The sequence below is a fragment of the Orbicella franksi genome, chromosome 2 (assembly GCF_964199315.1).
Source record: "Orbicella franksi chromosome 2, jaOrbFran1.1, whole genome shotgun sequence".
Classification (NCBI taxonomy): Eukaryota; Metazoa; Cnidaria; class Anthozoa; order Scleractinia; family Merulinidae; genus Orbicella; species Orbicella franksi.
Genome location: NC_138146.1, coordinates 22369372 through 22392623, shown reverse-complemented (window position 1 = coordinate 22392623; position 23252 = coordinate 22369372). Strand labels below are relative to the sequence as shown.

The 23252-nt window shown below is 39.4% G+C and overlaps 1 protein-coding gene across 1 annotated transcript; it reads right to left on the bottom strand.

Annotated features, from left to right (window-relative positions):
- Positions 1-16032: 16032 nt before the first annotated feature.
- LOC145478687 (achaete-scute homolog 5-like) lies at positions 16033-20021 on the bottom strand. The gene has a single exon (XM_081456792.1). The coding sequence runs from the start codon at positions 18103-18105 to the stop codon at positions 17701-17703; it is 405 nt and encodes a 134-aa protein (XP_081312918.1). The 5' UTR covers positions 18106-20021; the 3' UTR covers positions 16033-17700.
- Between the last annotated feature and the right edge of the window lie 3231 nt (positions 20022-23252).

Here is a 23252-nt window from a genome sequence, read left to right as displayed (position 1 = left end):
AAATAGGATCTGCTCTCTTGTTAAATGACTGCTGCCCAAGAAAATCAGACGAGTTATAATTAGCGACCGGGTCGGTCATCTTGGACTTATTCACTCACTCAATTCAAGGGCGACTGGTTTCCAAGGAAATCATATCAGCTGCTAAGAACTCTGACTGATAACCGCTTGGACAGCATCAAGTCAAACTAAAGATGAGAACGTAAAAGAAAAACATTAAAACGTCTTTCCAGTTATCAGGATACTTTTGTGCCATTTGATTGACAGATATCGTTTTAACGTTTTATTAACCAGCTAATGACAGTTTAAGGGATGTGCTGTCGCGTTCGCCCTGTCTACTTTGACAAGTCAAGTGATGCGAAAGAACTTCACCACCAGACTAAATGAAGAAGTCTCGGAACAAGCCATTATTGCCTTGGGCGTATCTCGTAAGTGGCTCACACGAAGAAATTCACCCACAGCTCATTCATATTTTACTATTATCACCTGGAAATAAAACTCGTTATCGCCCGATTCCTCGGTGAACAAACACTTCAGAAATTAAGATATACGATACCTGCTGCGAGCTCGACTGATCATATTGGTTGCCGACTGTCGAATTGAATCTCACTTCATCTGTCCTACCACTATATTATCAAAGGTATCTTGCGGTATTTCTTAAAAGCCACGCAAGAGACTTGGTCCATTGAAAGGCTTGCACAAACATCTCATTAAATTTCTTTTGTGCTTGGGAGAAAGAACCTTATGGCGACCCAGCACCTGCTGCCTTTTAAGGCACGATATAATTGAATAATTCTTAAAGAGATATGTATATCAAAGCAAACAAACTATTTTTTCTTAATAAATCAAAATGTAGCGAGACTATCTCTACTAGCATACAAAATAGTATACACAGTTAAGAAGAACGGTTTTCATTGGCTCCTTGTTAGCCTCCTTCGTTAATCAGGTTTGATCAAGAAAGGAACTGTGATTCTGCGCCAAGATAAAAACTACATAAGGCATTTTTTAATTGACGAGCTTGTCGTTTAGAGGAAAAATATTAAATCAATGTTTAATTTAAGGATGACAACACAAAACATTTAATACTTAGTCGGTCATAAAATGAGCAATTTGTTCGATGGTATATCTTGTGAATGGAAAATTCAAAGAACCGACTTGGTCCAGTTTCTTAAATTTCTTTTGTTTGTGAAGTGATTTTATGACGTAGGCAATGCGACATAAAAGACTGTTTGTATCCGGCACTTCTCCCCAATTCGCATAAAGATAGGATTTACCCAACAAAAGAATATAAATTATGCATGAGAACTGGTAAATAGCCCCTGAGTTGTGTTATTAGTTTGTGACATCGGATTGGCTTTGCACGGAGAACTGAACTAGATTTTAAAACGTCCGCGCTTAGACGAGAAATGGATATTAAACGCGCCCAGGATTTCGAGGTTTCTAAAGAGAGCGTGTCTGAATTGTTGAAACTATCTGTTGAATCTACACGACGTGATTTAAAGGCAAAAGACCTCTTGCTACTCGGCAGGAAAAGGTCTCGACCAACGGACGAGTGCAAAGACGGCGAACTTATCAGGAAACGTTCAAAAAAGAAAACGTGCCTTACCGCGAGTCTAGCGTTTCAAATGGAACCCTCCGCAGTGGCGAGGAGAAACGAGCGCGAGCGAAACAGAGTTCGAATGGTGAACGACGGATTTTCGTGCCTCCGACAGCATATTCCTTATTTCCCAGACAAAAAGAAACTGTCCAAAGTAGAGACTCTACGGTCTGCAGTGGCTTATATAAAACATCTACAAGATCTTATAACTGAACACGATTCCATGACAGCCGAATCGGTGGCGAACACGGAAAACGAGTGCAAAAACATGACAACATGGGTTGCGGGACAGACATGAAATCATTTATACGTAAGTTTCATTTTTTAGGAGACTTTTCGTAGTTAGCACCGGAACACTTACTATTACACGTGTTTTCAAAACGGGTGGCAAAGGATACCTGTTCTTTTCTAAGTAAAGTTAGAAATACGGATTTAAAATACTCCTGGCATCAAGTATCAAAGGATAAGCTTAAAAGCGAAGCTGATGAACACGTTGTTATGCTTGAGAATTTTATTATTTGTCTAGGTAAATTGAGCAAGGGTATTTTAGTCGACTATTTTTCAGACGAGTATCCTATCTTTGTTTACAAAATTTCGTAGAATTTGGGTGTGGGAGTAGATGAAAAATTTTACGCCAACGACAGAATTGTACATTTAGTGCATCTGCGGAGCTTAAAACTCTTTTATTTAGCACAAAGGCAAAATTAAATTAACTCGTGAAACTAAGGTCAGAAGTTCCTCAACGTAAAATTTAAAAATAAACAACTTGTAGCCCTGGGGCAGATCGAGTTGATCGAGTAAAAAATATATATATTCGACTTTAAATGTGTATAAGACTTACGCTTAAATTTTTCATCTAAATCTTTCATATTTAACTCTGTCTTATCAAGCTTTACTTTAGATATCTTACCATACGATGTTCTCACTATTTTCCCACAGGAACAAGGAAAATATTACAAAGTGTTCTCAAACCGTCACATGTAATGCCTGTATCGCTTAGAGCCGGCCAAGAAATTCCCAAGCAACTGTAAATAAAACGCGATAATTTCAATTTGTAAAAATAATTTTAACCTTTGCACTCCTATTCTTTTACTGCTGTCGATAACGGGAGCGAGACGGACTTTTGTCGCTTCAACCTGGTACCTTTTTATTCGCTACGGTGGTTTGAGCACGGTTGTTGTTTTGCTGTGAATAGTTTAAATAAATTGCCTTTTGAAGTGAGAACAAAGGCTATACTGAAACAAAAGCTATGGAATTCTGCTCAGATGTTTTAGTGCGGTTATTGTTAGCGATACAAAAATAGACTATTAAGAAAGATATATTTTGCGTCTTAACCGCTGTATCGCGGCACTTCTGTGAATTCAAGTAGTATATCTTGATGGTAATGGATCCCTTTTGAGTTGAATGCATTGAACTGAGTACAAAACTAGATTTGTGATTTGAAATATGACAGACATTAATGGACCGTAATTATCTCGTTTGGAAATAAGATGAATGGGTACAGGCCTTACACGATGGAAAGTTCTCATTGGGAACAATGTGCGAGGTTGGATTGCGTTTAATATAGCGCTCGGTTAAATTGAGAATCTATAGCAGCTTGTCAATTTTTTTTAGACAATCTAATATCTCCATCTCAGTGTACTTAGCACTGAACTGAGTGCTAAAATATCTTGTTTTCTAGTCATGAAAGCCAAACGTCCTTAACTGAATTTTTCAAACCGTGACAAATTTACTTCCACACAAATCCTGTATATTAATCGATATACGCCAATTTCATTCCAAGCAAAGCACCGCGAGGGAACTGAACATTAAAACAAAAAGATATAACATGGCCGTGTACTTTTGTAAAACTCCGTTCAAGTTTAGCTGTTAACTTAGTATCGATCGGTAGTGGAGAAAAATTGTTACTTAGAAGAAATAAAATGATTGTGCATGAGGAATTATCATATGAAAAATTACTAATAAATCTGAATGTTTTCCACCTTGTCTAACGCAGTACCCCTGATGGTTTATTATGTTGGATGTGGGAATATACAGTGTTCTGAAGAATGACGACAGGAGACCAAAAATCAAACTGGACTAATCTAAATCTTGACCATGAAAGGTCTACAGGGAAAAAAATAACTTCTCCGCGAGAAATAAGAGATGAAATAAACACTTAGCGATATATCTGCATGTGCCGAATAACGAATTTAATAGCCAGTAATATTTAATTTCCACTTCATTTTCTCTAAGTGGGATAAGCCTCAATTAACAAAGTCCTTCCACGGGCAAGAGTTGTCAATTACCTCACAGGGCAAATTTCCTTTGTTAATTATATCCAACCAATAATATTTTGAATTTCTTGATTAAAGGCAGTCATAGTCGATTTAATTTCCTGTACAAACATCCTTCCCTGTTCAATTTGCGATCTTTTGTTTCCGGGATATTCTTCAAAAACACTTGATGATTAAATCTTGAGTGGAACGCTTCAAAAAGATACGTTTATGGGAAGCTCTCAAAGCTCCGGATAGTTCTCTCCTTGTGATAGCTTTGAGTGTTTGATGGTACATCAAGGCAACAGTTTCCTAACTTGAAAAACGAGTTTCTTTGCTATTAGATATAACGAGAAATATGTTGATTGTTTTTGTACGTCATTTTATGATTTGATCTTTCCTTGGCAAACATGGCGAACAATTGCATAGTTTGTTATATTCTGCAGAACTAATTTCCCTCAAATTTAATTTCCCGAAATTAACAAATAAGATGGTCAGCGCAAAATTTTTTGTTAATTCTTAACTTATTATCTGAATGTTCCGGATTAAATAAATCAGGCCTGAAATTTTTTGATGAAACATTCGACTAAAACATATTGTCTAATCGGAGGGGCGGGGGTACTCCCAGAAAAATTGGGTGGGGGTGTGCGGCCCGCTTTTCAAAACCCTTACCCTATTTATGACCAAAATCTGCGATATTCCCTACCCTACTTATGACCTGACCAAAAATTCGAAACCCTATTTATGACCTGACCCTTAAATCAAAACCCTATTTCAGACCTGCGTTATAATTAGTTCCCTAGTTCAGGCCAATGTTAAATTACCGTAAACATAATTTGTGAAGGGCTTTTGTTGATTTTCTTTTCGATAATGATGAAAAAGTGGCTTCTTCTTAGAAACATACCCATATCAAGGCTAGAGTGCAAAAACCATACCCTGTTTATGACCAAAATGGCCAAAATCAGCTAAAATCGATACCCTATTTATGACGTGACCAAAACAGATGACAAACCATACCCTTTGGGGCCGCACATACCTATATAGCCCATATAAGAAAGTAACCCCCTCCCGGTGTCTGATTGACCGGTGAAGGCTTTCAATTATGGTTCAAAGATTTACAAAGGGATCGACAGTTCTTACGAACATCGGTCCGATACTTGCGATTTCCGTCTATTCCCGAAAAAGGTCGAAGATCCCCGAAGATTTTCCAAAGCCCTATGGAAAGTGTCAGGAAATTTTTCCGACCAGTTTCCAAGGATTTCCGAAGATTCACGAAGACGTCCGAAAAATTTCGAAGAGTTCAAGGAAGATCCGGATTCAAAGATTTCCAGTCCGGGATCGTTATCAGATTTGATAACCATGTGACGTCACAACATGGCGGCCATTTCAAAAACCCGGGAATTTTCGTATTCACTTCGCTTTGCTCGTTATTTGTTCGATTATACTCGGGTAATTTACCCATAATTCTATTCGATAATTACCAGAAAAGAAGGAGCCTCACGTGTTTTGAAGATGGCGGTTTAAGACCAGCGTAAACGATGTAAAATGCTACTCGTAAAGTGAAACAGCGCTTGCAATTTTCCATCCAAACCAGGCATGTTTTCATTTTGTCATTAGATTTAAGTTACCTGGAGATTTTTGCGAAAATTGCAAAAAATATGTCGTTAATCTTCACGCCATATTCTTGGGATTTAACGTGTTTTTAGTGTTGTGCACGATCTGTGAAAAAAGTGCACGGGGGTATTTTGATTTGCGATGTGTTGTTCGTAACGGCGGCCATATTTACAGCTGTAATCAATATGTTCCTAGGTATTGAGATGGCGGATGCTGGTACCCATAGAATCAAAATAGCAAATTTATGTCGATTTTGTGGATATAGCTTGGTCATTACATAGGGTAGGTTTATTGTTGTCGAGTTTTGCAGCATAAAATTTTCGTTCCTTTTAGGCCTGACAGACACGCACCATTCAACTTTAAGAATTACTGGTGGCAAAATCAAGGGCTACGTAAAAGTAACTTACATAAATCATCTAAGCCCCTTCAGAAAAGAATATAGCTCTTAGTGAGTCGCTCGATTCATGGTACGGCAGTCCAGGTGGTTGCGAATCTAACATTAGTTGTTTATTTTCTTTTGAAGGGTTACCATGAGGTCAAAATCAAGGGGCCAGAAGGAACTCCTTTTCATGTCCTTCCTGAAAATTGGAAACAAAGACTCGTTCGCACTTCGTTGTGTTTTGCCGGAAATTAGAGAAATACCCGAGACACTTCTAGACGTGCCACAGTCTGGTATCCAAGAGCGCTGAGAAAAATTACACTTTGAGAGAAGTTGCTGGAAGACAGATAGGCCGGGTGCAATACTTCATAAACAGGGAACTAAAACACCTTTCGGACTGCGGGAAAACCGACAATCACGTTAAAGGGTAAGTTGCCTATATTTTAGAGTCAGTTTCAACAACTCGCGGTCCTGAAATATTTTCCGGAAATGCCGGCCAAACTAGGTCAGTTTTCTGGCACACCAGTCGTTATATAATGAAGCTTATTGTTGGATTTAGCGAGTGAACTATGGTACGAAAACACATTACTTGAATTATAGTTTCTTTTATATGAATCGGTCATTAAAAGCGTTTTTCCATATCACCGAATGCACAACAATAGACTACTGATCTACAACTAAAACAATTTTTTTCCGGAAATGCCAAGACTTCCCAGTTTACTGTCACATCTCACGACATAAAGTGTTGCATGTACCCATTCCACGGAACGGAGGTGTATCACCAATTTAAGTAAATATACCTGCTATATTTTTGTTGTTGTGCCAGAACCATATCAGGCGAGCCCACAACGACAAAGAGAACTCCAGTGCATCAAAGATGGAAACGAAATGTACAATACGGCAGAGGGGATTGAATTAGCAATCGCAGAAATGAAATTAGGCGTGGGATGGGATATGGCCATCGAGGTAAGCTATTCTATCTTCAGTATATCTGGACAGAGAGTCGACAGAGAGAGGGTCGCGAACTGTTCCCATACTGTTATTTCCATTTCATAGTAATGAATCATAGTAGGAGATGTTTCGGTCCTAACCACGCTTCGCTCATGCAAATTGAACGAAATTCAGTTACAGCTCTCCGCTTGGAATATAGAAGCAACTTGTTCAGTGTCAATTTGTGAACTCAAGATGTATTTACTGTTAGTGTTTCGTTTATATTTTATACAGACTGTTGAACAGCCAGCTTCGCCAACTACCAAGAAAATGAAGCCTGAGTGAAAATAGAAGCTATCATATTAGTATCAATAAACAACGCTTTTGTGAACAGAATAACTGTTGTCTACCTTCGTGTGTTTTTACTCGGAACAAATATTATACGGTGTCTATCTGAGAATGAAACTTTTCGCTGTAGCTTTTGGACAAAGACAGTTTTCTTCCATACATCTCTGTTTCTATTCCATAATCCAGTAACCTATTGCGAAGCAAACATACAATTACAATTAAATGAAATTGCATTGTGATGTTGTGAAAAAAGTAACTCCTTTCATCGCAGCGCCCCGTCGACCGCCATATTGAATTATACACTGTTGCTACCAAATAATGTCACGTGAACGAAAATTTGCGCAGCGATTGGTTAATGGTTTGTTTTGGTCGAGGTTATCAAATCTGATAACGATCCCGGACTGATTTCGTTTTGACAAAATTGCAGTTGTCAAGCAGCTTCAAAAAGCGAAAAACAAAAATTGAAACCTTTCAGGCTTGAACAGTGCTTTAGCAACCGAGCAATCACTGCAACTCCATTAAATTTTAAGACTTTTAACGATAATCCTCACATTGTTACCATGGTAACTGTCCGTACTAAAATATCCCGGCGGAGAAGCTGCCAATTAGAGAGCTAACTGAAAATCGCTTGCGATACTGAGTGAAAAATAAATACGGAAGAATTTTTCTGAGCTTAAAAGGAGCGCGGAAAAGTTGGCAAGCCATTCAAGAGAAAAAAGAGCTTTTGCATCACATTTTTTACCCTCTGTTAAGTTTTCTTCATGTTAATTCTCCTCGCTGATCACTGAATAACCCGCCAACTTCTACCCCCGAGAATATCGCTGCAAATCATTAGCTGCTGATATGTTTTAATCCTTACACTTGTCTCGTTGATATAAGGAGAATTTGGATGTCAATCACTTTTGGATGACTAACGTCAACAACCAAACAAAGAACGGAAAGTTCAATCAGTGGCCCATAGAGATAGCTAAAATAGCAAAACGACGGCAAAGAATTATAAGCAATAGCACCAAAGCCCTCCTTCATCATTTTCACCGCTCGATCACTATATATTCGTAGAGAAACCAGGATCGCGGGCCGATTTATTCTTGGCTGGTTTCAGTAAGGGATGGTCAGGGATGCCTATCCTCCATAGCTTTTACTACAAAGATTGGGCTTCCCGGGGGGGGGGGGGACTCCCATATAAAAAGGACGGGGGTGCTCGTCGTACCTTTTAAGGGTTAAAAAGCGGTTTTGGTACCTCAAAGGGTGTTCAGCCTCAAAATCAGTGTCCACAGCAAGAGCTTTCGCGGTAACTTTTGAGCCGAAAAAACGATGGCAAGAGATAATGTGTTGTTTCAGAATTGGTACTTCTTAGGAGCGAAAAAGATTTCATGCCTCTCCCACGTAGCAGGATCTCGGTACCTCTTAGGAATTACTTTCAAAATTTCCGACGAGCACAACCGTCCTTTTATATGAGAGTACCCCCTCCGGGTTAGACTATACGCCCTCGTTTCCTATGAACAATATATAGTTATTTTGCTGCTTCTTGCTAACATTTTTAGCAAAAAAGAAAACTCCGGCTCGTAGTTGTATTGTTGAACTGATCATCTGCCATTCGCGGCTATAGCTGCAAAAGCAAAAGCAGGTAAGACGTAAGCAGGCGGGTTGTGCCGGCCTATGGCGCGGGTTCAAATTAAGGGGCAACCAAGGGATCGTTTAGGTAAGTTATCTGTTCGGAAGGCCTTTACTGTCCTCTGGTTTGCTTAAGAGAACTGTCACCTCGAACATTTGCAATATGAGAAAATTAACACTTGTTTTCGGATTGAGCTATGATTTTAGCGATGATTTTCGGTAAGGAATTAAGACCTAATGTTTCCTGTAAAATTATGGACAAAAAAATAAATAAATAAATAAAAAATAAATTCGAGAACTCGGGTTCCCCTAGAATAACCGAAAGATAACAATTTTAGAGCGCAGCCTAAAATTCCTAACGTACAGAGCTTTAAAAGCACACCAGATGGCATAAAACAGCGTTTTAAAGCATTTGTGAGAAAACGGTCGTGGGTGCCCCCTGGTTCAATGAACTATAGTTTAAAAATTGTTTTGCGCTGTTTAGATTCGCTTTTTCGTGGTTTTATTTGGTCTCTTTATTGCTGTTTTATCCATGGCGTCATTGTAGTTTTAACTTAAGCAAATTAAGGGAAAATATTTTCCCCTCTGATCATTTTATTAATGTGATACGCAGACATAATCAACGGTTTTAAAAACCTTGAATATTTACAATGGCAAATGACTGAAGAAATTTACAAGTCTTGGACTCCTACAATCACACAATTTGAGGTCGATGCAGTAACACTATGATCAGACAAATAGCCTTGTTAGATCCCTTGTTATTGCTCGTCGGCTGAACATGATTGAACGCTGTTCAATAAGAATAAAGGTACAGAACGAGGAATGCGCTGAGTCCGACTTGGAACTAAGATAAAATTTTTCATCAAGATATTATGTTATCTTGTTGTTACCGTAGAATTTCGAAAGTAAAAGCCCCCGCTACTTTCGGATTATATTTAGCAGGCAAAAGGCGCCATTACTTTCGGGTAGCCGTTACTTTCGGATGGTTAAAAAACGTTTGTATGGTAATTCACAGTCGTTTCAGACAAAGCGGAAGCGTAACACAGTAAAAAATTCCCTCTATTTTCCTTTATGTAGATTACTAACCAACTATACTCACATAAACAAAGCAGGCTGTATAAACAAATAAAGACCCCAATGTTGGTACTGTCGGAAGAAAGGTATGGTCGCATTATATCGCAATGTAACTAATACTGCTTGAAACGTTATATCAAATATGACGTCAAATATAATTCAGTTTTTTATTGCAGTCGAGTAGTAATCTTCACAAGGCCGCTACTTTCAGGTGGGTCGTTACTTTCGGGGGGACCGTTACTTTCGGAATTCAATTGGAAAGTAAAAAATTAACGTTACTTTCGGGGAGCCGTTATTTTCGGGGGCGCCGTTACTTTTGGAATTCTACGATAGTTTGTATCAGACGCATAGAAAGACTGGGAACTAGCCAGGCATGGACTCTAGATCGAATTCGTCTAAAGGAGTAGCAACAGAACAATGGAAATACTTGTCCATCAGTGCATGTAGTAAGTACGTTTTTCTTACCTTTCGCTGGGATACATATATTCTTGTGTATGTTATTAATAGAGCATGAACTAACAGAGAGAGAGAGACACTACCCGATTATGCACTTTTCAAGAACACCAATCACGGATTACAATTCTTCTTACTTCTCGCTGAGTATGATTGCGAGACTGATAGGGATAAATACAGGAATTTAAGCATTGTATACTGGAACGTTATCACCCGTTCAAAAGACTTTCTAAGAACTTCATTTCAACGGAGGAGTGTGTCTAAGCTAAGGGAGGTGTGATGTAGTTCCCTTTCGTAAAGTGTGAGGTTCTGTCAACCTGGCCTAATGGTTCGTGTGCCGGATCGATCGGAGTCGTCCGAGTTCAAGCCTGGCCGAAGTCATTGCGTTGTCAGTGATTTTCTCTTGGTTGTGTCAGAGGCAAGACACTCACCTTTCTCAGTCAGCACCTTTCTATATAGGTGCATAAATGGGTAATGGTGAATGGTTGAAGCATCGCATCTGACTGAATGCTTAGGAGTAACCTGCGATGAACTAGCATCCCATCCAGGGGGGAGTAACGGCAATACTCTTAGCTCCTTCATGCTACAGAAACTGGAGTAAAGCGTTGAGAGCTGTGAACCAGTTGGGCTTAATTAGGAGGCCTTACTTTGCTCCGTTTGCTAATGTAGACATCAGAAAATAAAAGAGACGAATACTTGTGAAAAATAGTTCTCGGCACGCCTGGCGCGGCGTTTCGTCTCGGCCAAGAGACTTTGCAGAGACCTTTCATAATTTCACTGAGTAACAGCAAACTCGTTGAGCATCGGGCTCAAAGTCCCGTTCGCGAATTCACGATGTCAGAAAGACCTGGAAATATGTGAGCGACCTAAATTACCAGCCGATCATGGAACACAAGAACACAAAATGTGAAGCCAAGTCAAGTCATCTGTATTTGTGCTAGGCGGACCTTTCAGCACTAGGCTAGCTGGAACCAATGGGGTCTCAGCATAAACTTATGACTACTACAATATAAAAAGTCTATCAATATAAAGACATAATAGAAACAAATTGACAGTCAACAGATTATTCCTTCCGGTATTTTAAGTTCATTAGAAAGACTGGAACCGCTTTGAATTCAAGCGATTTGTTTGCAGAGCGAAGTTGCGAGAGCGTTCAGAGTCTAACTAACTGAAGAAATGGAAAATATATTCCGTGTCTGTATCAAGTCATAGAAACACGAGTGGAAGTTTGGAAGAACGAAAAATGCTCTAGGAACACGAGCTGCAGCTGGTAAACTCGCAGGTGGGTGTTTCCACAGGTTTTTCCTTGAGTTCTCCCAAACTTTCACAAATTAGTTGTTAGTTATTATCAAATTGGAATTGAACTCTTTTAGATTTTGAAACCCAACACAGTCTGGTCACTACAAAGAGATCGCCTGCAAGATCCCTAAATAAGGTTTCTTGAGGTATTGGAAGTAAAGATCTTCTTTGTAATCAACTGTGTTCGCACTCAAACCTGACATGACTTGTCACCACTCTTCCCTTAATAAAGAGCGGCGTGGTTGAAACACGAAATGGCGAAATGACGAAATGGCACTTTAACAATGTGGGATATGGTTAACCCATACAATTATGGAGAGCTAGCCACTTTCGAGTCAGTCGGCTGCCCGGAGCGCTATTTAGGATAACTGTAGTGACACTTCGTCATTTCACCATTTCGTGTTTTAAACATGCCCATAAAAAGACAGAATTCTTTTTGTACAGCTGTTCAGAAATTACTTGTTAATGAATCATCAACTTGTTTTGAGCTGATAAGGTTAATTAATAATACTGGAAACTTTCGAAAGAGAAGCCTTCCGTTTCTCAATCACCTGGACTTTTAAACCCAATTTTTTCCTTCCCCCCACCCCTTCTCTAATTAAGCCTGCCAAGCAACGTGCTTAACGAACCTGAATATATCTGGTTTAAGCGGCCATGGCTCATTTACAGCAGTTAATGCCGGGAGACTGGGATTCAACAGTGTTGCTGAATGCAATGTTTATATAATAACCTCCTCAGAGACCCGCCAAAATTTGAATAGAAAAACATGTTCAGACCTCATACCGGGGACTAAAATTTTTATAAACAACCATGTACTTGTTTTTCATTTTTTTATGAAAGAGCATGACAAATGTCTAACTGTAACGGTATTTAATTTGTTCATATAGTTTACCTTCCATGCAACATCGTCATTCCCCAGAATCCCCTGTCAGTCACGTCTGTGGACGCGTACATCAAGTACCGTTCAGAGTGATTTGCTCCATGTTGTTTTGCAAATTTAGTTGAAAATGTTCACAGCATACCCATATCCGGTGAGAAAATTAAAAAACCCTCAGTCGCACAGTGCTTTAAAAACATCAGGAAACAGTCAGGAGACTCTCTTACATTGATAGTCCCGTGAATGAAGGTCTATTGTACTTTGGTGGGTTGGTGGTTTAAGCCAATTTTGAGTGCCGGTCTGCAGGTATATTCACATTTATCTGGCGGGTAATTTACAGTTAAGAAATCATCGCGCGGTTGTGGGAAATCATAAATTTAGCTCGTGGTTTTTGGTTTTTCCGTGTTTTTGTAGCGGCAGTCTAGTGAAGGTAACGTAAATTTAGTGAAGGTAACGTAAATTTCACAATGAAATAAATAAAAAATGAAATAAAAAATGAAATGAAATAAATTTCACAAGCTCGTTTTGTCCGTAAATCCATGTTAGAATTGACAGGCCGCACAAGAACAGACAACACACCCCAGGCTCAAAATGTCTACGTTTACGTTTCGTAATAAACATCCCTCCGGAACAGCCCACCGGACGTCAAAACTTTTTGATCGAAGGCTACTGAAGGAAGTTAGAAACAATTTGTTCTGTTCTTAAGATCTTGTGGTCTTTGTGAAGAGAAATACGATTACTGAGCTAACATTTTGTAAAAAAAATTGTTACGTACTGTTAAAAGATCGGTTGTGATGATGTTAGGAGAAAACAAGAGCGATCTGCGGTTTCGAAGGCACAAAACTGTAAGGCGGTCTGAGGAAGTGAATTAGCCTGCACAGCTAGTGGGTCATACATATTTCGTGCACGTTTTTCGGGTTAAACACAGATAATCGCGTTAGCGCGATATAGCTTTGCAGGTGGACCATACCTCAACAATCTGTGATAGAACATCAAGTTCTTTCCTGTCTGTGAATTTTTGTTATGTCTTCCGAACATAATGCTGTGATACAACTGAGACCGAAGGTTACCTCGCTAGAAAAAAAAAAGTTCATGCAAACAGTCCCATGCATTGTTTCATACTCCTGTACGTGATGTCATTAGAATCCTCCCAAAATTATCTTAGTGTGTCTCGCAAATTGCACGGCGCAAATGTCCTCGGTCAAAAACAACATACTGCGAGGTATTAATTTTCTCAAATTGTGAAGCAACATCGATACAATGCAAAAGAAATGTGTAAACAACGCTATTTCAGTGACAATCTTGTGGCAGAAGCGTTGCATCAAATCTACTCTTGGTGCTTTTACAACGAGGGACGAATTTCAGTAAGGTAAATTGGAACGAAGATTCTTTGCTCGTTGAAGTGTCAGGTAACACATGAACAATTTCCTTAGGAGTCTTTTCACCATCCTGATTTTAAACTGAATAAAGAGTTCTCTATTATTTGGAATGTTATGGCATGGAAAACATTCTGTTTTTGTTTTTTAAACATGGTCTTTGCAGCTGTGTGCTCTTCCTTGAATATAACAAGTGGAGCCATTCTTACGGGTTTTTGTTTAAGCCGCACTGCTAAGCGACGGAGTTGTGTTGGTACGATACGAATCTACTATTTTGATTGTGGGCCTTTGTCTTCGGACCTGTTTGTTTAGGTAGTGAGCCATGTAAACGTCGTAACCGGTCTTATTGATTGTGCAAATCATGAACTGTGACTGGCTGACTTGTCATATTAGCAAATAACTTCACGAATTAGTTTCCATGCACATGAGTTGGCATTGTCTTTTTGAAATCATAAACTTAAAAAAATTAAGTGAATATCGCGTCCATCGACAACTACCGCCAAGCAACAAGATGTTCTAGGATATTTCTCAAGGTATCCCATGAGGTATCGCCATTATTTTGCGACCTCGTGGTTGCAAATAGTAACCACAAAGTACCAGTTGAGGTATTTTCAACCCGACTGACCACAAAAGACAGAGGCGTAAGCTTAATCTTTCTTTCACCAGCCTTAAACACTTCCTAAGCCCATTTTTGTTCAACAATTAAATGGCCCCTTCACAAAAGAAAGATACCGAGAGATAGAGCACTGTTTTGTAACGATTCTGTGCACGGCAAACACTCTCGTCTGTTCAAAAGAGGCTGTTGAAGCGAGTGTGCTTGCAGTCAGAATCACTCGCGTGACGCGGTGCGCTTTAAAATGCACGTGGGAAGCAGCCCTAATGCGGATCGCGTAACAGAGAAGGAGCAAGACGAAACCAACCGTCTGGATGAGGTACACGAGGACAAAAAACTGTCTTTAGCATTGTCCCACAAGAGCGCATGAGATATAAACAGATAGATTTTCGACAGCGTAACAGCTAAGCTCTGTTTGTCGAATTTATTCAAACCTTTGTCTCTCACATCAGGAAGGACAAAGCGCCAAAAAAGCATGATTTTGAATTCTTGAACAAACTTCACCCACGCATTGCTTGTACTGTTTGATAATGTGGAAAATAGATCATTGTGATAGTATATTGGTTATTGCGAAATCCAATCCGATAGAGAAATTATTGTGTCGAGAAACAGGTAAGCTAAACCCAAGAAAATTAAGTCTAGGACTGATGCCTTAAGTTCATTTCCATGGAGGATGAATAAAATACCCTTCTTGGCTGGCAGTCTTTTGGGCACTGTTTACTCTCCATACTGTGTGTGAAAAGTTTTCGGTGTTGTCAGCAAAAGGCAGGTTTGTGTTGCTAGGCACACACTGTGCACCTTTGAAATGTCGTGAAAACGGAATAATTTCACATGAACAACAACCTAGTTAAACTGTCAAGTGAGTTTACACAATGAGGCCTATTGTTTCCTTTTAAATGACAAAAGAACGGCTAAATGATGGGACACGTTTTGAGCTTGACTAAACTGAAATAGAGAAAACAAATCTAAAAAGTTTAGTGAGGAGAAAGCATACCATCCGAAGTCAACGAAGGGTAATATTTGATCACTAACAGTCGCCTTTCAAATATACTCAAACGAGGTTAATAATGAAGCATTTTGGAGCTCATATACCCAAAAATACACTTAGTCCTTGCTCCCAGAGGTTCATTATTTGCACGTGTTCTCTTTAAGCCGATTAATATAAACTGACACCTAGTTGTTCAATCTTTGTTCCGTTTTACAAGTTCGCTTTACGTTAAAGACAGTAAGCGTAAAAGAAGCAGTTTTCAAAGCTATAGATTTCTCCAGACGTTTACTGGATTCAGCTCAGTACAATATTTGCACGTTGTTGTGTTGTTTGAAATAAACAGGAAAAATGACGAGCAAATTTCTTTTCAGTTCGTAGAGCACTTTGGTGGCAATGTAATTGTGCTTTTAACGCGCTTTTAAGCCGCGAGTTCTATTTTTTTAATTCATCGTATTTTGTCAAACCAAAAGGCAAATGGGGTTTCCGTGTTTTTTCACCGAAACGGTATTGTTGAAAATATTATTTAACGATAATTTCTGTTCTGCTCTCCGCTTTGGTTAATTGATTTGATTTGCATAACAACTCGTCGGAAATTAAAGAAGAGCATTGCTTTAAGCAATTACTACGAAACACTTAGCAAATTTTAAGGACGAGGATCAAGCGGAAATTTTTACCACAGCAGGGAACTGACGTATAACAAAGTATTGCTGAGTTATTATCTTGAATCTGGAAAAACATCCAGAAAATAACTTGCTTACCGACGGACTGATATGGTGTTTAAACGCTATCAGAATTCATAAATCTACTTCAAGAAGTCACATAATTCATTTGCTGGGTTACTCATCCAAGCTGAAACGAACAGGAAATACGTCTTAATCCAACACTAAGCAACAGTTATTATGCGTGTTGTTTTAAATTGGCTACATTTGGGCTTTAAACATTAGCATAAGAGAAGGAAAATCCTCCAAAACAAAACTCTTGCTGTAGGCAGTTTATCAGCTGGCGAGCGAGACGAAAACACCACAAGCAGAATTGATTCTTTAAGCCTTATGTATCTTTTGTGTCGTGTACCGAGTGATGTTATCGAAGCAAAAGAACGCACTTTGTTCACGCTTAATTAATAGGAACAAAGCGGCCTACATACAAAACTAGACAATTGTCTCTATAAGTGGTGAACTGGGCTTCTTAACACGTCCTTTGCAATGTTATAGAAAGCAGAGAAACTGCGTTGTTTCCCACTAAACATTCAGCATGAAAACCGAGTGCTGATAAAAAAAATCAACGTTTTCATGATACTGCCTCAAAGTTGAACAAACCAAGTTTGATTTGTTAGTACAGCTGTAGTCGATCAAGCCACAAAGAGAGCTGCATGACATGCGCAGTAAGCCTACTGGACCATTTTGGTAAATTACTGAATTGTACGAGTCTTTTAACAAAGACAAAAGTTTGTATCAAGGCGACCAAGCGGCCGGCAAACCCGTAAAGGTGAAAACTCGTTAGGCTCATTATTAATAAAACGGCAAGAGTCTTTGTGTTGTAAAAGACATTTATTCGTTTTGCTCGTGCTGTTTAATTATCTGCCGCCATGAACTTTAAAAGACGCAAGCGGTTGAATATTTTTTCATTAGTATTTGATGGAACAATCATTGCTACCTCATACGCGTCAGCTTTCGACTGTTACATAACTTTATCATTTGAATAATAAACTATTAAAGGCCGTCGATCGCGCATAGATTGAAGCCAATAAACTTGAACAAGGCGTAGGGCCGACAACTGTACTTAATGGCACTGTTGTTAAAATAACTTTTAAATTGAGCGTTTCGAAGGCAAAGCAAAACGGACTAAAGAATGCATTTCAGAGAGACTTTTGTCCGCTAAATACACTTTTGCACTAAATTATGTAAATTCGCTATGTTATACAGGGATATTTACGGTCATTAAAAATTTTTGTGTTCATCAAACACTTTCAGTATCACAACTGCAAGTTTACTTTTTCGCATCTAGTTCCTCCAAGCAAGAAAACTGAGAACAGAAAATACGGCCTAGCCCTGTTATTTTCCAAGCGAAAGTTCAATGGCAAGGAAGACGACTGAGAAACGATCCCACTATCTCCTGCCTGAATTAAAAGAGCAAATCTTCTGTTTAATTTAAAGTCATATGCGCTAATTTCAATTTCTGTGGGTCACAGAAAACAGGAAGACATTATTGTGCATTAAAATTGTCTTGCGTAAAGGTTCAAGATACCTCTTGTGATGTAATCTCACGGAAGGACATCAACTGTTCTTTTTACCTCTCGTCCTCTGTAGATTCTTGTTTTTTTGAGGTTCCCTCGGTGTTCTTATCCTGTTTGCTATCTTTGCCGACATCCAACAAGCTCTCTAAGTGTTTAATGTACCTGATTGCGGCCCGTAATGTCTCTACCTTTGACATCCGCTTATCTGTAGGTTCGTCGGGGAGGTGTTCTCGAAGGCGCGCATAGCCTTCGTTGACGTGACGTACTCGAATTCGCTCCCTTTCGTTTCTCTTGCGAATGAAGGCTGGTTCAAGGTTATAGTCATACAACGGGTGAGGAATCGGCATAGTCATCGGCGGTCCATAATACGGAGGCAGTTGACTGAGTGGAGGATTCTCACTCGGAATTCCCAGCTGATAGCAGGTTGGCATTGAAAAGGCAAAATCTGGATACTCCATTCTGAATTAATTAGAAAAAAATCCCAAATCTCTGGAGAAAATCTCGAAGCGGAAGGGTCTTTTGCGAAGCAGGCAGTTGTAAAACCTGTAGGCAACGATCGGCGAGAGATAAGACGGTGGTCGAGCCTTGTTGACGAAATGTATCAATGTTGTTCACGAGAGCAAAAGTTAAACTAAAACGAGTTTTTGAGCGCAGTTTAATAAGACTCCACCTGCTGAGCCAGCCAATCAGGTGCCGCGTTTGTTTTGACAAACAATTAATTGGATTATCACAACTTTCGATCTCGAAAAATAAAGGAAAAAGAACCGCGTGTGCTGCCATACTAGAATTACACTCGTTAAATAGGGTAACAGGAGTGGAAAACAAGCAAAGTTAACGTGGGAGATTAAAACATGGGAATGTATGGTTGCTCAATGTTATGCTAATTGCTTGTACGGTTTAACACCTTGAGACCAGCCTGGGAATACACAGACATACGGGGACGTCATTTTTCTATAGATTTGGAAGCTCTCTCGATGAACTTAATTGAGCTTAGGTATGCTGTAAGCACAGCAATTTAAACAGGGGGCAAGCTTATGACGCAGGTTTAATCTTGTGTCCGATGTGACTGTTCTGCTTTACAATGTGAGTTTAATATCGGAAACTACATGACCCCCTCATTCAGACAGGGCGGGGGTCTTTGAAAGAAAATCTACAACACGCGGATTGAATCCAGCCACCTATTTACTGCTAGACCCCCGAGGTGATAGTGAAAGACAGATTCGAAATTACACTGAGCGAAGCTGCTGACAAACACAGTTTGGCCGACTTGGAAGTCCATAGAAGACAAACACTCAGTCCAGAAGAGATACACCACGAAAGCTTGAACTAACGATGACTGAAAAGCAGACTTCTCGGGGAATTAAACAGGATCGCCTGTTGGAAATGAGATTCGTAGGTAATAAAGAATACGTGCTTTCTGGGCTTGAATGAGACGCAGAGAACAATGGGTTATCGTGGTGTTGCAGTTCACTATAGCTTGTAATGGCAGCATTCTATATTTAGTAAACACACCTTTGAAATGGTCAACTGGATTAAACAATACATCAGGCTCTTACATGGTAGAGGTGAAAGCATTTTCCTTGGCCCCTGAGTAATCAGGCTATTCCCATTGGCTCCAAAGTGACGTCAGTAAGGGAGTCTGCCCACCGAGGCCTTGTTTAACACATGCTCATGGCATTTGTTCAAAGCACGTTGGACTTCGATTGACCGGCACGGCTGTTGCTGAGGCTCACACGTCCCAGAACACTTTTTAATCGTCTCATTTTAAACACATAGCATTGAGGTTGGCTGAAATTAATTGTTAGCACCTGCTTATTGTATTGAACTTTTGTTCCACTTGGAAATTCAGCTCACTCTCGCGGCGATGAATACAACGCGAGGACAATGCATTTTATCTTGCAAACAACCACAGAAAATCCTCAAAATACACGCCATATTGTTGCAGCTTAGCTGGCTAGCTACACTCTGCTAGTGCGCTGTATAAAAGCAGCACCAGAAACGAAGAGAAGGAACCATTTATCCCTAGGGCACGAAAGGGGTACATCACACCCTATTTTCGTCCCCCTCAGGGAGTTCTAGAATTGAACGTCTGATCAAGTCGAAGAGAATTCTTTTCATAAACATACAAAGCTTGTCCTCGATTGCCCGAAGACAATACTTCGCACAAAAGAAATTTACTCTAATTTCCATTCGACACCTTTCGCTATGTTGTTTTTACGCTAAGCACTTCACGCTACAAGGCGAAACGAGACAATGTAGAAAGGGGTCAAAGAGGACTTCTCTCCCAGGCTATATTTGGATAAGACTGAAACATGATTGAAACTTAACCTGACACTAATTCGACATCATTTGTTGAAGCACATGGAAAAGTGTATCGCTTAAGCAACCTGCGAGCAACAAAAGTAACACACAAGCTTAGCTAATCAGCACTCAAATCTTCAATTGATTATCATAAACGCTTTGTAACAGTTTAAAATTGCTATTATGCCAGAGACAAAATCGATGCTGCGTCTATTTGACTCTTAATTGCTTAGCACGAGGAAAAACAACGAGAAATGGGAATCAATCCAGTTGTTATTACCCTTGCGAAAGTGTTTTTGTCTCGTTGAGTAGCTCGTTATAGAAGTCAGTTGAAACTGTACAAAAGGAACATTTTTCTTCTTAAATACATTAGGCTAAACGCAGAAATCCTAAGTCTTCAAACCGCAGTCTGGAGTCCAAATAGGGCCAAAGAGAGTCTTACGGCATAAAACGGTGCGTAAACGCCCGGATAATTCCTCGACGTAAAAAGAAATTCATCTATGTGGGCTCGTTTTAATAGATAATCATTTACAAAGCAGTCTTTTGTTATATATTTGCATACTAATGAGGTGTTTGAGAAAAAGCGAAATTTACGACGGTTTGCTGTGGAACAAACGGGCTTGGCAAAAAGTTCTATCACCTCGCTACTCATATAATCTTCATTAACACCGATTGGACTTTTTGACCAGAGATCTTTTTCGCTCTTCAACGAAAACCAAACGGAGACAGTTCATTTCAATTAACGCAAAATTTGGTAAATATTCTAGAATATTCATGAGCTTTGGTGCAGGATAATAGAAGAAAGACGATGGAAGCAAGGCGGACAGTCGCAACTCGATCGAAATAAGCTGTGTTTTGATCGTGTGTAAACAATGAAACGACAAATCAATTTTTAATGATGATGAATGAGAAAGGAGCACAAGTGTGACTTCCACTTTTTTTTTAAGAAGTAATAATAGCCAAATAAAACAGAACAAAACAAGGAAGCAGCTGATTTTCTTTCCTTGACGCCTGCAGACAACAGAATTCTGGTTTAACAATTCTTTGCTTAAATGACCTAAGCAAGATCAAGAAAAGAATTCATCTCAGTACCTTGTTAAGTATATAAGCGCTGACTTCAGCGGTCAGAAAATTGTCATTAAAAACAACTTGACCTTTTAAATGGTCTCGATTATTTTACTCCTAGCAAACTTGATGCGAGGAAAACGCTTTGGGCATTCTTGCATCGTAATTTTAATAAGAATAATTATGCTTTTCTTCGGTTGCCTAATTGTAAGTTTATCAGCTTTAGCCAGAGTCATCCTGTTTACGGCGCAGGTGAACGGTTGCCAACCGGCGGGTTTAAAATGTCCACACCTGGAAATGGATAAATCACTGTTACCTAACCGAGAAACTTCTTTTGGAGAAGCCTGTTTATGCTCAAACGATTATTTTCATAAGCCCTAGCTAATATTACTCCACAGTTACAAGTTGCGATTCGCTTAGTTGATTTAATGTCTATCTTAACAAAATTAACGTCCATCGCTTCTGACGACTTAGGGTAAATTTATACTTTCGTGATGGCTCTGTTCTATCGATCTTTTCGAATCCTTTTCTTTATCAAAGCCCGGTACTCGGGACTGGCTTCGCATTTTATTCTGCTTTATAAAACAGTTGACTATGAGAGCCATGCCATATGCAAACAAATCTGGAATATTAATTTACTTCGTATAAAAATCAAGGAGGAATTTTGGTCCCGTACTTAGACACAGAAAATGCCTGCTAAGATCCGTCAAAGGAAGTCTGAATCATTTCCATAATTTCCGGCGTCTTCGCATGAAACATCGATTCTCTTCGTCACGGGAAAGCGAGCAGATGGACATATATTGTTTACTCCTTCTGGCAAATCTACCTTTCGCAAGCCGATTGGTCTGACTTAACAAAATATAAACGCATTATAAACTCGACAAAAGAGGCAACACGCTAAAAAGAACAGCTCCATGAACTCGCATGACACGGAAAAGAAAATGAAGCTTTTCTTTGCGTTTTCCTGATAATTGTTCCCAACAAAGTAGGCTCGAGTTTTTTGCAAGCTCACGAAGTGACACCAGTTTATGCGCCATAAATCCGTTTGGGACCTTAATTTGTAAGCTCATGCAGAGATTCAAAGAAATGTAGTGAAGAAAAAATAATTCTTTGACTGAAGAATACAAAATTTTGACCCTCGCTGCCAGCGCAGCGCAGTGATGCTCTCAAATAATCAAACTACAGCTGAAGAAACTCTTGATAGAAAACAAAAAAGGCATTTCACACTTGAAAAAGTCCATTTAAAGTCACCGGCGACACTTCACACTGCGGGCTTCGACATTCAAGTGTTTTCACAATTGTCACGATGTTAATGAAAACTCATTGAAAACCCCAAATTGCAATTTACTGAGGTTTTCAACTGAACAGGTGAAATAACTCGTGGACGAAGAGAGCAGGCTTTCGTCACTGCACTGAGTGTGAGAAGGCTTGCGAACGGAGCACATTGTTCGGACCGATAAGCTAAAGAGCATAAAAGATCCACTGGCTAATCCTTAGGTAAACACGCTTTCAAGAGGCTGCGAAGCGACAGAAAAGTCTCATAAAGCAGTCAAAGCTTTGATCCTCGCTTTACACGGAAGTTAAGCCTTTTCAACACAATAGTACGTGTGGTTCATTGCGTGATGAAGAAAGAAAAAGACTCTGTGTATAAAGCGAAGAACAGTGATCGCTCAATGTAACAAATCAAAGCATTGAAGCCGAACAAAGGCTACACGTTCCTTATTTTATATTCCTAAAGACGATTGGTTATTAAGAGCCGCAAACAGTCATCAACACATCGTGCTACAATTTGAAAGTTCTTGCCTCACAAAAAGCGTATTTGTTCACGGATGACTGTTTCTTTCTGTTTGGTGAGTTGTGGTTTTAACATATTGTGTTGACGGCAGGGATATCTGATGGACACACGTAGAAGCGTGCACAGCAAAAGCGAAAGAATTAACTAGACTTTGAGCACAATTAAACGAGCGAGTAAACAAACATGGCAAACTTTGATGGTCAGTCAGGAACTTTGTTTACAAATCTAAATTTACTTACTTCATTTTGTTCTCATATCATCCGCGTCAATATTCAGCGAAAGGTGAGGTAAGTGTACTAAAAATGGAATATGATAAGCGAACTTTTCACTGACTTAGACAGGCGTTGCGACTCAACAGTTGTCATTTTCAATAATAAAGGAATTGAAAAAGTTGTTACCCGATTGAGGTTTTCTAGATTTGACTTATTTTCGTCAGGAAAAGCC